Source organism: Manis javanica, chromosome 2 (assembly GCF_040802235.1).
Source record: "Manis javanica isolate MJ-LG chromosome 2, MJ_LKY, whole genome shotgun sequence".
NCBI lineage: Eukaryota > Metazoa > Chordata > Mammalia > Pholidota > Manidae > Manis > Manis javanica.
The window spans coordinates 31,792,567-31,809,843 of record NC_133157.1 but is presented as its reverse complement, the minus strand read 5'-3'; the positions used below and the strand labels follow the sequence as shown (position 1 = coordinate 31,809,843).

Genomic DNA, 17,277 nt, shown 5'->3' with positions numbered 1-17,277 from the left:
TCCTGATCCTTAGCACTCCCCCCATCCTGGCCATTCTGATATCTCTGTATTTCAAAATGAATAGTGTGAGATGGGGCTTGGACAAGCTTTATGAAGATACCAGATGTTTCTGGTAAGTGTCTGCTTTACTATTGAATTTTTTTTTCAGAGCAACTGTAGAGGGAGGTAGAAGATCAGAGTTAAAATTATTTAAAACTGTATTTGCTTCTTACAATATCTGTTTCCATAGAAACACAACTGCAATAAGCCACCAGTTTCAAAGCCAAGTGCAGTGCATAACTTTGAAATCCCTCATTTGCTTTCACAAAAAATGATGGTAGGTAAAAGCATGGGATGTGGAGGGAAGTTTGAAATAACCCTGTCCCAGACTGCCCTTAACTTGGTGCCTGCCTGAATGGCCAGAAAGCCACAGAACCTAGAGTGCAGGGAATCCTTGACGTGGGCTGCTTGGCAGCCTGTGGAGAGTCCCCTTCTGTCAGTGAACACCACTCACAGGGCCCTCTGGGGCCACTGGATTGCACCTGACTGCCTCTCCGGTTGCAGCCTTTCTGGGAAGCAGATGGGGGAAGGCTTCAGAGAGTGCAGGCTGCCTCAGGCTGCTACCTCCATGGCTGCCCTGTGGCTCTCCTGGGTGTTCAACATTCAGCGACCTTGAGTGCTGTCCGTCATTTTCTTTTCATATCAAAACCATTTCAGAACAGTCAAGCGGAGGTGCAAGCAGTGGCCTCTATGGGAGGAGGAAGTCTTGGGCGAAAAATACACAACCCTTCCTCCTAGATTCACAGGTTGTCTTTACACCATCAATATGTACTGCTTTTACTTTTGGGGAAGTTATTTCAAATTATTTTCCTTAAAAGAAAAAAAAATCCCATATGGATGTGTGCCTGTGCACATATACACACAGTGTCACTTCTTGGTTCTCATCTTACTTGATCTAAAAGCAGCATTTAACACACTTCATTAAAACTTCCTCTCTGCATCACTTTCTTCATTTGGTTTCCTAGACACCAAACCCATCTGACTTTTTCCTCTCTCCGTGGCTTCTCCTTCTATGTCTGCTTTACTGTTTCCCCCACCACCTCCCTGGTCTCCAAACACTGGAGTGACCTAGGGTCTGTGTTTGGTCCCTTTCTCTTCTCCATCTGTGTGCTCCCACCCAGTGCTTTCATCCAAGGATTTGAATGTCATCTGTATTTTGACCACATCTAAATTCCTTTCTCCAGCCCACACCTCTCCTGAACTCCAGACCCATATGTCCAATACCTATTCACCATTGCCAAAGAGTAGGTATTAAAAAAAAAAAGTGAAAGCTTTTTTCCAAGAATACAAATATTTAAAAAAAAACTATTTTAACATACTTGGCAGATTTACACACACCTGCTATATCTGAAATGCAGAAACAGCCAATTTTCCCATCAGACTCTATAAAACAGAGGAAAGGAGTGCTGAGACTCAGTGCAGGAGCTGAGCACGGGGCCAAGTCAGGGGGCCTCTTTCAGTCTTCATCTTGGTCCGGGGCATCTGTTTCTAGAGACCTCTCTCCTCCATCTTCTAATTCCCCCCGTCCACGGACAGCTCTCTCTGCCATGCTCCAGCTTGGGGCTCTCTCCTGGCTACTCCCTCTTTTCTGACCATGACTTCAAAGTCCCTGTCCCTGGCTTCCCCTGTTCCCATCATTGCTTAGTGGTTCCTCAGGATCCAGTCTGGATGTCTTCACTTCTTACTGTACTCACCCTCTGGGGGTTGGTCTGCATTCATTTCCTCAGTTCTCACCCTCAGTTGCTAACTGTCCCTCTCTCCAAATCTCCCATCTACTGGACAAACTACTCTCTTGTGCTCTGGGTCTCTGCATGCAATCTTCTGAGGCCCTCTGCCTAGAAAGGAACCCCTCATATTCTCTCCCAAACCCATTCCTCATTCTGCACTCTACCTCAGTGAAGAGGTCCACCATCCACCACCTAGAGATCTGGGAATTACCCATGCTGCCTCTTTGTCCCCACCCATTAGAGTCAGTCAATCACCAAGTCTTGTCACATCTGCTTCCTTAATCTCTCTCAAGTCCACCCACTTTCTGTTTCCATTGCAACTCCCTGCTTTAGGTTGCCATCAGCTCCTGCCTGGATTACTGCAAAAACTATTTATGAGCCATCTGTGGCCCTCTAGCCTCACCTCTCCATCTATTCTCACCCTGCAGCCAGGGCAAATCTGATCCTGTCACTCCCCTGATTAAATGTCTTCAATTTTGAAGTTTAAACTTCTTTGGCTAGTATTATCATTTGAATTATCATTTGCTCTTCCTCTCACCTCCCCAAAGGTACCCTTGGCTTTGGCCAGCAGAATTATATATATGTAGTTCTGAAATATACTTAATATGAACTATATGAAATACATATGAAAATTTTTTTTGACACTTTAAGAGAAAATTGATATACTAACATTATGCTTAATGCTGAGAAATGAGATGGCAACAAGGCAAGTCATCTACTCCTATTCAACATTGTATTGGGAGCCCTAGCTAATAGAAAAAGAAGACAAGAAAGGAAATAAAAGATATACAGATCAGGAAAGAAGAAATAAAATCGTGTGTTTGCAGATAACATGATCTATATAGAAAGTGAGAACGAATTAACCAAAACCCTCCTGAAACTAATAAGCCATTATAGTAAGGTTGTAGGATACTAGTTAAGACACAAAAGTCAACTGCTATCCTATATACTAGAAATGAGCAATTGGAATTTGAACTTAAAAGCACAATACAATTTACATTAGCACCAAAAACAAAATAAAATATTTAGGTATAAATCTAACGAAATATGTATATGAAGAAATCTATAAAACTCTGATGAAATAAATCAAAGAGGATAAATAAATGGCGAGATATTCCATGTTCATGGATAGGACAACTCAATATTGTTGTCAGTTTTTCACAACTTGGTCTATAGATTCAATGCAATCCCAATCAGGACTCCAGCAAGATACTCTTTGGATGTGGACAAACTGATTCTAAAGTTTATATGGAGAGTCAAAAGACCTAAAATATCCAACACAATATTAAAGAAGAACAAAGTTGGAGAGCTGACACTATTCACCTTCTAGTCTTACTATAAAACTATAGTAATCAGGACAGTGTGGTATTGGCAAAAGAAAGGATTAATCAGTGGAAGAGAATAGAGAGTCCAGACATAGACCCATACAAGTATAGTCAACTGATCTAAGATAAAGACACAAAGGCAATTCAGTGGAGAAAGGACAGTATTTTTGACAAATGCTGGAAAAACAAGAAATGCATATACATAAAATTAAATCTATACACTAACCTTGTACCTTGTCACAAAAATTAACTCAAAATGGACCATAGACTTAAATATAAAGTGCAAAGTTATAAAACTTCTAGAATGTAACAGGAGAAAATCTAGTTGCTCTTGAGTTTGGGCTTTTAGATACAACACTGAAAGCATGATCCATGAAAAAAAGAAGGGGTATGTTGGACTTCACTAAAATAAAAAATTTCTACTTTGCAAAAGACAATGTTAAGAGAAAAAGACAAGATACAGATTGAAAGAAAAGATTTTCAAAATGCATATCTGATAAAGGACTTGAATCTAAAATATACAAAGAACTCATAAAACTCAACAATAAAAAGACTGTAATTAAGAAGTGGGTAAAAGATCTGACAGACACCTCACTAAAGAAGATGTGCAGATGGCAAATAAGCATATGAAAAGATGTTCCACATCATATGTCATTAGAGAATTACAAATTAAAACAACTATGTGATATTACTATCTATGTAGTAGAATGGCTAAAATCCAAAATACTGAAAATGCCAAATGCTGGCAAGGATATGGAGCAATAGGAATGCTCATTCATTGCTGATGGAAATGCAAAATGGTACAGCCATTCTGCAAGACAGTTTGGCAGTTTCCTACAAAGCTAAACATAGAGTTAGCATATGATCTAGGCATCATGCTTCTAGATATTTACCCAAATGAGTTGAAAACTTATGTCCAACAAAAATCTAAACAAAAATGCTTCTAGTAGCTTTATTCATGATTGCCAAAACTTGGAAGCAACCAAGATGTCTTTCAATGGGCAAATATATAAATAAACTAATACATTCACACAATGGAATATTAGTCAGTAATTAAAAAGAAAAGAGCTATCAAGCCATGAAATGACATGCAGGAACCTTACATACATACTACTGAGTGGAACAAGCCAGTTTGAAAAGGTTACCTACTGTATGATTCCAATTATATGATGTTCTGGAAAAGGCAAAACTATGGTGACAGTAAAAGATCAGTGGTTGCCAGGGGTTGTTGAAGCATAGAGGATATTTAGGACAGTGAAACTGTTCTGTGTGACCCAGCAATGGTGGATCAGGACTTTATGCATTTGGTAAAACCTATTGAGGGTACAACACAAAGAGTGAACCCTAACATAAGCTATGGGCTTCAGTGAATAACAAGGAATCAATATTGTTCATCAATTGTAACAAATACACCACATAATGCAAGATGATAATAATATAGGAAACTATGGAGTGTAGGGTGCGGCATATACAGAAACTCTGTATTTTGTTAAATTTTTCTGTAAACCTAAAACTTCTCTAAGAAATAAAGTCTATTAAGCATAAATGATTTTAAAATATGATTTATAGAATACATTTAAAACAGTACCTGGCACATAAGTGTTATATACATATTTATTGCCTAATAATCAGTAAGGATGTGGAGCTGGGATACTTCCAATAGGATTACAGAATCATGTTCAGTCTCTGGACGCTTACACGCACTCTCACGGAGAGACCGTCCTCCACGGGTCCTCCCTGTCAGTCGCAAACCTTTCACCCTGTTTATTTTCTTCTAACTGCTATCAGAAGCTATGCTCTAAAGTAACTGTGCTTTGTCTGTGTGTTTACTGTCTGCCCCTTCCTCCCCTCCCCAGCCTGTGGGCCCATGAGATCAAGGGTCGTGCTGCTGTGCTCCTGTCCTCTCCCCAGTGGAAGATGTGTGCTGGGGTGCTGGGCTGGGTGTGGGAGATCGCTCTGACGTGGCCCTGTCCTGGAGAAGCTGGTGGTCCACGGGGGTGGGGGGCAGGGGTACACTCAGCAAAGATGAATAGCATGTATGCTAAGTGTCCTGAGAGAGGAACACCAGGATGCTGGGGACTGGAGCAGGGAAGAGTAGAAGCCTAAATTTGGTGGAGCCAGAGAACTCAGGAACATGTCCCCACAGAAGTAACACAGGGACCTGTAACTGAAGTTCATTTACTTGTCAGAGAATGTCCTAGAAGGGGAGATAGGATGGGCAAAGGCTTGAAAATGTATCACAGAGCAAGGCCTATGACTGGAATCCAGAAGTGTTCAGAGTGTCTAGAGCAACAAAAGGCATGGAGGTTGGTGAAGGGAGGAGGAGAAAGACTGTAAAGATCTTTGATCACTTCTCCCCCAAGCACAGACTTTCTCTGTATGGGGGTCTTAGAAAAAAACAGCCCCTTGAAGGAGAATTTAAGACACACCTCCCCCTGAGCACACTGTTCAACCACCATGCTGTGTCTGATAGAAGAGGGTCTGAGAGAAATCAACTGACAGCTTGGTGTTGTTTAGTGGGAAAATGACAATAAACTGGCAGGGCTGTGGGCCGACAAATCAAAGGGTTCTGCTGCCATGGCAACAGAATGACAGGGCAACCCTAAAATAAGAGGCAAAAAAGACGAGCAGGCCAGAAAAGGTTCAGAGAGAAATCTCAGCAGATACTTGGAGGGAAACAGAGAATCTAGGCAGTAAGTCAGGGAGCTGGCTTCCCTCCAGGTCCCATCTTGGAAACCAGACACCCTTGGGAAGGAAACCCCCTTCCTAGACTCAGTGTCTTGTCTACTTAATGAGGCATTTCTGTGGTACCTCATGGCTCCTCTGTTTGAGAACCATTGCCCTGGAAGGGGTGAGGGTTCTATGCATAGAGCATCTATGCATTGAGAGCCTCAGGACTCATTATGGAAAGAAAGACAGGTAAGGTCAGTGAAGGGAAAAACGTCTCTTACACTGAATCAGACTGCACAAGGCTTGATCTTTAAATGGCCCAGAGGAACAGGATCCATTTCCGGAGTCTGCTGACTGAGGCTGACTCCACCCTGCAGCCTCTCCCCTCCCCGTAGTAGCCAGAGTCTGGGGGACCCCTGGCTCCTTTTCTGGGTACTCCCGCTGGCTCTGCCTGCCTCACCTTTCCCCTCCCTGATATTTGGGGTTCCCAGTCTGCTCAGTCCTCTAATTCTGGCCCTCATCTGCAGTCTCTGTCCTACCCACTTTGCAGATCTATGGCCAGTGGCCAACAGTCTATGAAAGCCCCTAAAAATCACATGCCTGTGTGTTGAAAGGCAGGGTAGGGTAGTGGGTGAGAGCATAATTAGTGTTGCCACTACCCTGCTGGGTAACCTCGGGTAAGTTATAAAACCTCTGGTGTCTGTTTCCTCATCAGTCCACGGGATTAAGGACTGCTCCTTTGCCGAGTGTGTACAGTGAATGGTGCCCAGATGCTACCTCCCCTCTGGAAGCAGCCTGTCTGCCCATGAGACCTCAGCTGAGTTCCTGCTGTCTTGGCTAATGGGCACAGCCAGCGTCTGGTCTGGCCTCTTTGCCAGTTCTGGCTGTGCCTGTCTGGAGTCCTGCTTCCTTCCAGAATGGACACTGAAGGTGGTGAGATGGAGGCGCACAGCCCCACATCTCCCTTCCTAAATCTGCACTGTCAGAAAATGGTATTCTCTGCCATTGCTTTAGTTGCATAACTTCTTACTGGGCTGAGTAAACCTTCCGTCTGTTTCCAGAAAAATGAGCCTAGGCATCTTATTTACTAGAAAAACTTACTGTCTAGAAGGATAAAAACCTCTGTCCCCAATATATAAAATAACCATTTCCACTTTAGTTTAAGAATTCACACTAAATTCCACAAAAAGATTTCCCTAATAATGCAGTGAGAGACCTGGAGAAAACTCCAGTTTTCACAATAGAATTTGCTACGCTGTATAGAAATTCTGCTGTACAGCCTGGCGCTCTCCAACAAAGGCACGATGAACTGTTCTAAGGAAAAGTCAACAGAACTACAACTTCTAAAGGGTCTCAAACTCCCCAAATCTGGAGCATTCTAGGAAGACCAGTGTGGGTTAAGGGCAAGGCCAAAGGCAAGACTATCAAAATATATATTTAACCGTCCTTTTATATAAGGTTCTTTATTTTCACAATGCTTATCATAGGGAACTTATTTTAAAGGAGATTAAAAACAGTGTAATTTCTGCACTAATGGATCACATAAATGGGGGCTTCTATATTGTGTATGTAGAGAATATACTCATTTGAATGGCCTGACATTTCCCCTTAATTCTACATTTATATCTAGACAACTCTTTTGCCATTGTTTTTTTCCAGGACTGAAGACTTTATGTTCAGCCTTTCTGAACTCTGTGTCAGATGGAAGGGAACAGAACGAGGAGCTCCTGATGAGGAATGTGGACCCGTGTCGAGCTGTGATGATTTCTAGGTCACTACCCCAATTTCCTCTCAAGAAGCACACCCTGCGCAGGCAGGTGGACTGTGTGTCCAGACCAGTGTCCCCACAGGCCTCCTTCCTGCCAGTGGCCTGGCTTACCTCCATGCTGTACCTCTCTACTGTCCTTCTCAGGGGGTCCACAGCTTGCCAGCAAATCAGGATGCACAAGTCAATCAGCAGCATGCCCCCGACGATCACAAGCAATTTCTGGTCCTTGATGATCTGCAGGGAGGAGGGCAGGGGCATGAGGGAGTGGGCGGGAGAGAGCTGCTCAGACAGCAGTGGGGCGGCCCAGTCCTGGGGGTGCCCACGTACCGCACATTACCTCATGTAGAGACAGACACCATTTTATACTCATTTGACGGATGAAGAAACTGAACTTTGTAAGGGGCTAAGTAACTTGCTCGCTGTAATACAACTACTAAGAGGTGAAGTCCAGATTTGAACCAAACTCCTCCATTCTACAGGGGCCGCACCCTCAAACATGTATAACACCAACCAGACGCTGTATTAAGTTTTACACAGGCCTTCCCTCCTCCATAAACTGAGGAGCCCCTGACAGAAGGGAAGCCTACTTTATTTATTTGTGTATCCTCCGTGCCTAGCAGGGCCCGGCATGCAGTAGGTACTTAAAAGTTTGATGGATTGAATTGAGATGAAGGAATATAAAAAGGAAAAACATGACTTCCATCCCTCTTTGCAGCCTGGGATATCTTTATTACACTATGAAATTCCATCCCACTTTATGTCTGTTTGATAGGGATTGGCCCAAGGATAAATACTGTCAGTGCCAGAGTCAACCTATATTTCACTCATTGCATGTTTATATTCCTCTGATCTCCTGCCCTCCCATCCCCCCAATAAAAACTAATGTCCTAATCATCAGAGAAATGCAAATTAAAACCACAGTGAGATATCACCTCACACCAGTAAGGATGGCCACCATCCAAAAGACAAACAACAACAAATGTTGGCGAGGTTGTGGAGAAAGCGGAACCCTCCTACACTGCTGGTGGGAATGTAAATTAGTTCAACCATTATGGAAAACAGTATGGAGGTTCCTAAAAAAACAAAAAATAGAAATACCATTTGACCCAGGAATTCCACTTCTAGGAATTTACCCTAAGAAAGCAGGAGCCCAGTTTGAAAAAGACATATGCACCCCTGTGTTTATCACAGCCTATTTACAATAGCCAAGAAATGGAAGCAACCTAAGTGTCCATCAGTAGATGAATGTATAAAGATGTGGTGCATATACACAATGGAGTATTATTCAGCCATAAGAAGAAAACAAATCCTACCATTTGCAACAACATGGATGGAGCTAGAGGGTATTATGCTCAGTGAAATAAGGCAGGTGGAATTGTGGAAAGCAGTATGGAGGTTCCTCAGAATGCTCAAAATAGAAATACCATTTGACCCAGGAATTCCACTTCTAGGAATTTACCCTAAGAATGCAGCACTCCAGTTTGAAAAAGACAGATGCACCCTTATGTTTATTGCTGCACTGTTTACAATAGCCAAGATATGGAAGCAACCTAAATGTCCATCAGTAGATGAATGGATAAAGAAGATGTGGTACATATACACAATGGAATATTACGCAGCCGTAAGAAAAAAACAGATCCTACCATTTGCAACAACATGGATGGAGCTAGAGGGTATTATGCTCAGTGAAATAAGCCAAGTAGAGAAGGACAAGTACCAAATGATTTCACTCATATGTGGAATATAAGAACAAAGGAAAACTGAAGGAACAAAAAAGCAGCAGAATCACAGAACCCAAGAATGGACTAATAGTTACCAAAGGGAAAGGGACTGGGGATGATGGGTGGGAAGGGAGGGATAAGGGCGGGGAAAAAGAAAGAGGACATTATGATTAGCATGTATAGTGCGTGGGGGGCACGGGGAGGGCTGTGAACACAGAGAAGACAAGTAGTGATTTTACAGCATCTTAGTACGCAGATGGACAGTGACTGTGAAGGAGTATATGGGGGGGACTTGGTGAAGGGGGGAACCTAGTAAACATAATGTTCTTTCTGTATTGTAGATTAATGATACCAAAATAAAATTAAAAAAAAGAAAGTAAAAAAAAAATAAGGCAGGTGGAAAAAGACAAATATCAAATGATTTCACTCATATGTATAGTATAAGAACAAAGAAAAAACTGAAGGAACAAAACAGCAGCAGATTCACAGAACCCAAGAATGGACTAACAGTTACCAAAGGGAAAGGAACTGGGGAGGGTGGGTGGGAAGGGTGGGACAAGGGGGGAAAAGTGGCATTACGATTAGCAGACCTAATGTAGGAGGTGGGGGCATGGGGAGGGCTGTGCAACACAGAGAAGACAAGTAGTGATTCTACAGCATCTTACTATGCTGATGGACAGTGACTGTAATGGGGTATATGGGGGGGACTTGGTGATGGGGAGAGTCTAGTAAATATAATGTCACTCATGTAATTATAGATTAATGATACCAAAAAAAAAAAGTGCTAAGATCCCAAGAAAACAAAAATGAATGTCATGAAGTAATTCCGCAAGAGACTATAGAAAATGAACTGAGGTAGAAGCTTAAGAAACATCACCAAGTCTAGCTTTCAATGACTAAAGTCATGTTTAAAGGAGAATTAGAAACCCAAGAGGTCTCTCTATGGCTGAACTGTGACAAGCACAAGAAGAAAGTATTGCCTGGTTACTGCCAAAGAGAGCAAATCCACCCAAACTGCATTACCTGGAGCTGGGCTCTAGCAAAGCCCCCTCTTTGAGATTTTCCAGAAGTGTCCAGTCAACCACTGATGGTGGTTTTACTCTTGCTCTGTGGGGAACCAGGTAACTCTGCTAGCCATTCCCACCATTTATATTCCATTGTGTATCTGTACCACTCTTCTGCTAGCCTTGAGGTAACATGCTTGAGGAGCTTAGGATGGAGGACAGCCTGGAAGGGGCTGTTCTTGATGATCACCTGGGGCTGTTTGACGTCCCCCAGGCATTTGCCCACCCTGTGCCTGACCTCTGAAAGGTCTTCCCCCACCTTCCTGCTAGCACCATCCTACCCTGATTTCAAGACTGAGCCGCAGCAGCTTCTCTGTGAATCCAGGCATGCCCCGCAAGGGGCACATGCTGCAGCTGTTCCTGTCAGAATGCGTGCAGGGACCAGCCACGCTCCCCGCTGTGCCCCGGCACCTTGTGCCGGGCTGGCTCTCAGACCTTCACAGGGGCACATGTGGGGAACATGGAAGAGTGAGCTCTCGGGAAGAGCCCAGAGGAAAGTGGCTCTGTTGAGTAAGTTCAAGGTCACTCCCCCACCCCCACCCGGCAGCTCCCAAATCCTTCAGGGCACACATCTTCTTCCCCCTGTTCTTGCTACCAGGTCAGAGGACATTTCTTTGGAGTTTATGGCCATATCCATCCCCTTTGAAGTCCCTATGATAGCTGCGCCTTCACACTACACATGCCATAGTTTGATTTGTGTCTCTCCTCCCTCTAGGTTGTGAGCACTGGTTGATGAGCGAGGACTTAAGGAAACATGCCTTGAGCACACACTCCATGCCAGGCCCTTGTTGGGGACTACAGACTCTGAGACGGACAGACCCCGGGCTGCCCCCCAGGGGCCCACAGGAGTAGGGAGGTAAGACTGACGTATCATAGATAATTACAGGAGGGGGCGGGGAAGAGAGGAAAGCCTCCACAGAGGGATTGCTGGTGGTGACGGTTGGGGAGGAGGGAATGTCAGGCAGAGGAAGCAGCTGGAAGAGCTGAGGGGCCAGGTCAGGGGAGGGACGGCATCATGCCACCCCCGACTCAGGATTCTCCTGTGATTCTCCATCACCCACAGGATAAACCCAACCAAGCTCCTTTGCTTGGCATTCAAAGCCTTTCCTGAGCTTGGCCCGACCACTCCCCAAACACACTTTGTTGATGCTTAGCCACTCCCTAGTCTCTGGTGAATTATGATTCTCTCGCATGCTTTTGTAGGTGCTGCTTCATTTGTCTGGACATCCTATTCCTTCTGTGACAGGCTTTGTGCAACGGGATGTGGGTGGGATGGATTAGGGGTGTTTGGAGGTGGGGCTGCCTGCAGCGGGGAGGGCCTGAGTGATGGTAATGGCACTGCTGGATGCTTAAGCATCTTTCAGCACAGGGATGGGGAGCTCTCTGTAGCATCAAAGTGGAGCCTGTGGTAGGTGGCAGCTAGGGGCTGGAGAGCAGGGAGGAAGCCTGATTCATGGCAGGGACTACAGGAATGAACAGGAGGACACCAACGCCACAACCACTGGGCAGGCAGAGTCGCCAGCCTCAGTCTCTCAGTCTTCCTCCCATCCCCGAACATCCCCACCAAATAGTGCCGGCACCTTCAGATCTCATCTCCTCTCCTCTGGCTTTCCCGGGAGACAAAGGCTACTACTCTTCTCATAGTCTAACTTCCAGGAGTCAGTGACCTTGAGCTTGGTCAACAGTGCCACTTGCTCTTGGTCTCTCCCTGAGCACACAAGGTACAGGAGTATCGAACAGCTTACGCCCTGACGCACAAAACCTCGGTCTGTTAGGACTGCATGTCTACACTGGACAAGAAGTTGCACATTGAAGGAGACGAGCAGATGAAACATCTCTTCTGCTGCTGCCTGAATGGGGAGGGTACCCATGTGGCCCAGCTGGCCTAAGAGATGAGCACCAGAATTTCCCTCTGGTAAATGTGATAAAGTCAAGTCCTTCCAATTTTAAGGCTTAAGTATGAAGTTTGAGATAACATGGGGCAGTGAAAAGACAGTCTCTGGGGTCATGTGGACCTGGATTGCATCTTGGCTCCACTTCTTGCTCCCTGTGTGATCCTGGGCAAATCACTTTGCCTTTCCTTCTGCATTTTTCATTTGTAAAATGACAAGGAGCAGGGGGAGGCAGGGAGCGGGGAGGCTCATGTATTACCATTAAGTATAGTGCAAAGGAAAGAAGGTTTTGAACTTAGAAGACCTCTTTCTAATCCCAGCTCTTCTCAAATGTGATCTTGGACAAACTGTGTAACTTTGTTAGGCTTAACCTCCTCCATAAAGTGGGGCCAGTAAGCCCTAAATTGTATAGTTGGTGTAAGAACAGAATGAGTGATGTATGGGAAGCACCTATATGTAAGGTCTAGCACAGAGAAGATGCTCAACAAATGGTAGCTCTTTGGCTACCATTGCTTGGGTTTTGACTATCAGTGATTCTGTATTTACATGCAGGACAGTGACATCTAGGGGCAAAGTGTGATATCGTATCTCAGCTCTACCAGACACAGGATTAATCATCACACAGATGGACTCATGGTAGGATGATAACCACACAAGCTGCATTAAGTTACCAAAGCCTGGGTTACAGTAACTGTTCAACAGCTGTCAGCTACTTCCCATTGTTGTTTAGGGCAGGGATCAGCAAACCGAGGATTTGGCCCACTGCTTGTTTTTGTAAATAAAGTTTTATTGGAACATAGCCATAATCATTTATTTATGTTTTTGTCTATGACTACTTTCATTCTGTAACTCCCAAGTTGAGTGGTTGTGACAGGGATTGTATGGTTTGAAAACCCTAACATATTTACTATCTGGCTCTTTACAGAAAATGTTGGTTGCCTCCTACTTTATAGAAAAGGGCATTTCTTTATTTTTTAAAAAAGTTCAGGTATTTTGACTGATTCAGACTGGCTGCCTGCTAGGACCAACTCCTTGCTTGTACCACAGACACCATTCCAAGGGGAACACAGGAGTGAGTGGTGCCCCCTGGAGTTGTGCAATGCAGCAGCTCTGGCCTCCTGCCACCACTCAGATGACTGATGCTTCAGTGAAGCTCCTGTAAACCCCCTCTTGGCATTTTCCCAAAGCTGAGCTCAAATGAAGATCTGAAGGGATGGCCCCATGTTACTGTCTGCAATGACAGCAAGTCATATTTGTAGTGAATTTTCTTTGTTCTGAAAGAAAATCTGCTCCCAGAACAGAAGATTTCATCTCTGAGTTACTGTTCTTACCTCCATGCTGTAATATGGTCCTAGTAAGAGGCTTCTCAATTCAAGATCTTATGATTGGGATTTACAAAAAACAGTAACATGTTCTAAAAGTACCAGATAGGGAAGCATCAAGTTACCACTTGTCAGTATGTCCTGAATAGGCTTCTTTTCCTTTAATGTCTTTAAAGGTGTGGCCACATGGGGTAAAGTTTGTGTATGTGTCTTTGGGGGGGACATGCCATGGAGGATGGAGGGGGGAGGAAGGGGGAGCCAGGGGAAGAAAAAAAAGATAAAAGATTATATGAATAAAGTATGTGACTGCATTTACAAATTTATGTAAATCCAGCATTGGGCCACTAAAAAAAAAATTAAGAGGCCCACTTAAAAAAGGTCTAAACTTAAAAAATAAAAAAAAAAACAATAAAAGTCAACCTTGGCTGTATAAAAGGTTGGCATCATGGAGAATTCGATCCCAGTTTTGACCTGCAACTGCATAGCCCTTTCAAAACAATCTGGTTTCCAGCCTTGTGGTTTTGATCTCTGGAAAGTATACATTTCTACAGCTTTAGCCTCCTCTAATTTATTGATAAATGATACTCAGCTGCAGCTCTGCAAACCTGTTCCTGGAATAGCTAGAAAGCCTACAGCAAAAAGTTTCTCACACTGAATGATGTGTTCATCTGGCCATAATCATTTTCACAACAGACTAAACTGATGACCAGTCCTTGTACCCAAAGCCTTTGGCAGTCTCTCAGATAAGCCCCTTCCCTCAGCGCAGGCCCACCACTGGCCTGGGCTCTCGGCTTCGGTGGGCTCAGATCCCCAGGGATGGAGGGAGCCCCCGGGCTCAGGCAGTGCAGTGGGGAGCGGCTGCATCCCAGCTCCGCCTCCTATGCGCACAGCGTTCAGAAAACTGAGCTCCTGAAGTCTTCCCTGACATGTTTTGTCAATTGCTGCCAGACAACTGGCGTGTTCTTGTTCAGTGATCACATGAGTGATGGGAAATGCAGGCCAGTTCTTTATTACAGATAAAATGTGGATGAATCACATATTGACACAAAGGAATTAACACCCGTTCTTCAGAACCAGGATGGAGTTGTCATAAATGGCAGAGTATCTTAAACCAGAGCCACAGAGCAGGAGAGGCCCCCGAAGTCACTCAGTGTCTTGGTGCCTCTCCAACTTTGGCTTGCCTCAGCATCACCAGGAGGGCTGGTGAAAACACACACTCCTGGGCTCACCACAGGTTCCTGATTCTCAGGGCCTGGTGGGGCCTGAGAATGCATGTCACACAAGCTCTCAGGCGATGACAATGATCCAGCCCGCACTCTGAGCAGCCCCGACGTAGACCTCCAGGGGAACTCTAAAGGCTCCCGATGCTCAGCTACAGCCCCAGAAATGTGATTTCAACAGGCCTGGGCTGGGTTACTTCTTGCAGTTTTCAAAAGCTCCCATTTGACTGTAATGTGCAGCCAGGGCTGGGAAGGACCAGGTGGCTAGGTTTCTCATACTATAGACAGAAGGAAGTTGTCACAAATGCTGCGGAGGCCCAGCTAGGTGGGGGCCCTCCAGGTGAGCACAGGCAGTGGGTGACAGAGCTGGGCTCTTTCCTCCCTCTAAATGCAGCCCACGGCTTTCCTGAGCTGGTCCCAGTATGGGGTGGGGGCAAGAAAGGAGGAAAGATCCCATCATGTGGAGGGCAGCTCCCAAAGCAGCCCCAGCAGTGAAGAGGCAGGTGGCGAGTGGTACCACTGGGCACCAGGCAAACTACAGCTCAGGAGACAACACCGTTTCAGTATGTCCCCATTTGACAGATAAGGACACAGAGGCCCTGAAGGATGAAGAGAGCTGCCAGGAGACCGGTCAGCGGCGAAGCAGGGAGGATCAGCACAAGCTCCGCTCTCCTGCTGTGCCCACTGGCTTGCTGTCTGGGCTCATGACGCAGGCTACCAGATGGCAAACACAAGTTTGGGATGAAGAATCTGAACAACAGGCACTGTATTCCAAAGTGGGATGAGCTCTCCATGCAAGGTGTGCAGAGGAGACGTATGTAAACAGGTCAGACCCACATCAGGGTTTAACAAGTTGAGTGTGTGTAGTGGGTATGGGGTTGAATCAAGAAGAGTTTTGGAAATCTTATAGCATCACGACAACTATAGGAATGGGGTGAGAGGAAGGGCCAGGCTTCTTCCCTGACCTCAAACCAAGAGGGAGACTTGAAGGAGAAAACTCAAATAGCTTGACTGATAGGGCTCCCCGCAGCCTGTGGGCCCCAGAGAATCGATGCCTCCCTGTGAAACCTATAGGAGGATGCCGGTGGGCCAGCTGCTTGGGGGGGCAGAACCGCAGAGGGGCAGCTGCTGAAGGGGATCCACACCAAAGCGCCCGAGTCTGTAAGAGCGAAGGGCCCGCGGGTGCTCCCTGGGCTGCAGCTATGGGCTGAAGGCGAGGGAGGCGGCCCTGTCCAAGACAAGCTGGAGGAGTGAGGTGAGTCCGGCAGTAGGGGCACAGCCCATGCCTAGGAAGAGTCCCCACATGGCCAGCTTCAGGTCAAGGGATTGCAGGAGAGAAAGTCCCAGTAATGGATGGCTTTGAAAAACCCACAAAAATACCCCATGAGAGTCTAAAGGGTTCAGACTCTCTTAGTCTCTGCCAGGACTAGCAAGCCCAGCACCAACTCCTGGCAAGTTAGGTCTTCCCGGCCATTCCACCACTCCAAGCGCCAACTCTGAAGGGCTTGGAAACCCTGATGGGGAAAAAGCTCAGGCTGGCAAGAGAGAAAGGCTGCCCCCTGGTGCCCCGTCTCCCTGGCCAGGTGGCTGGCCTGCGGCAGGCCTGAGCTGGAGCGGGAGGAGATGCTGGGCCCTGAATGCAGGCTGAGGGCTTGGAAATTGTGACTGACTGCACATTATAGTTGGCTGGCCACAGGGCCTTCAAAGTCACTAGACTTGCCTGAATTTTCAACCAAGAGCAAGGGAAGAAGAGCACCTCCAGAGGAGTTAAAAAGGACAGTGGTGGAGAAAGTTTCTCTTTGGCTGCATCCTAAGAGCCATCCTAAGAGCTCAGTCAACATGCTGGTTACACCCACTCCCATGGGTGGCAATGCTTTCCACCCACATGAAGGCAGGACTCCTGTCCCCTAAGCGCCTCTTTGAAAATGGAAGCATTAAGTCAGGTCTGTGCCCTGCTGCACTCCCCTCTTCCAAGGGCACTGCATGGCCCATAAGCCAAAGTTCAGGCTCCTAACCGTGGCTCCTGCCCTCCCCTGCAGCCTCCTCCTGCACCCTGTCCAGTGCCTGGCACGCAGTAGGTGCCTAATAGATACTTGCTAAATAATGCTATATGAACATTGCACAAGAAAATATAAGGGGTGATTACCTTCTTCTTCATTTTCACATTTTTGAAGATGGCGTGGACCCTCCACGTCTTTGCAAACATTGCCCCAAAGGCAGTTGTGTAGCCCACAGTGAGGATCCAGGTCCTGACCTAGAGGCCATGAGAAGACAGAGGCGTTAACATCTCCTAGGTGGACCGGCCTTGTCCTTTATGACAGCATCCCAACAGCAGGACGCTCGATGATGGAAACAGATGCGCTACTTACACCTGAGCTTTAGAGCACCCACGGGCCTTCAGTCGCATCTCACTTGGATACACGTTCACTTCTCCCGGCCACCTGCCAGACCCAGGGCCCTGGGCCTGGAGGCATGTGAGATTCAAATCCTGCTTTGGATGGGCCACAGCCCAAGAGGAGCCAGTCACAG

At 45.9% G+C, this 17,277-nt stretch overlaps 1 protein-coding gene across 1 annotated transcript in view; it reads right to left on the bottom strand.

Annotated features, from left to right (window-relative positions):
* The window catches only part of GABBR2 (gamma-aminobutyric acid type B receptor subunit 2), a 328,260-nt gene that overhangs the window by 45,566 nt on the left and 265,417 nt on the right, over window positions 1-17,277 (bottom strand). The window contains exons 12-13 of the mRNA XM_073227151.1: window positions 16,895-17,002; window positions 7,641-7,763 (exon numbers count right to left, since the gene is read on the bottom strand). Coding sequence (XP_073083252.1) covers window positions 7,641-7,763; window positions 16,895-17,002 — 231 coding nt within the window. The remainder of the gene's footprint in view (window positions 1-7,640; window positions 7,764-16,894; window positions 17,003-17,277) is intronic.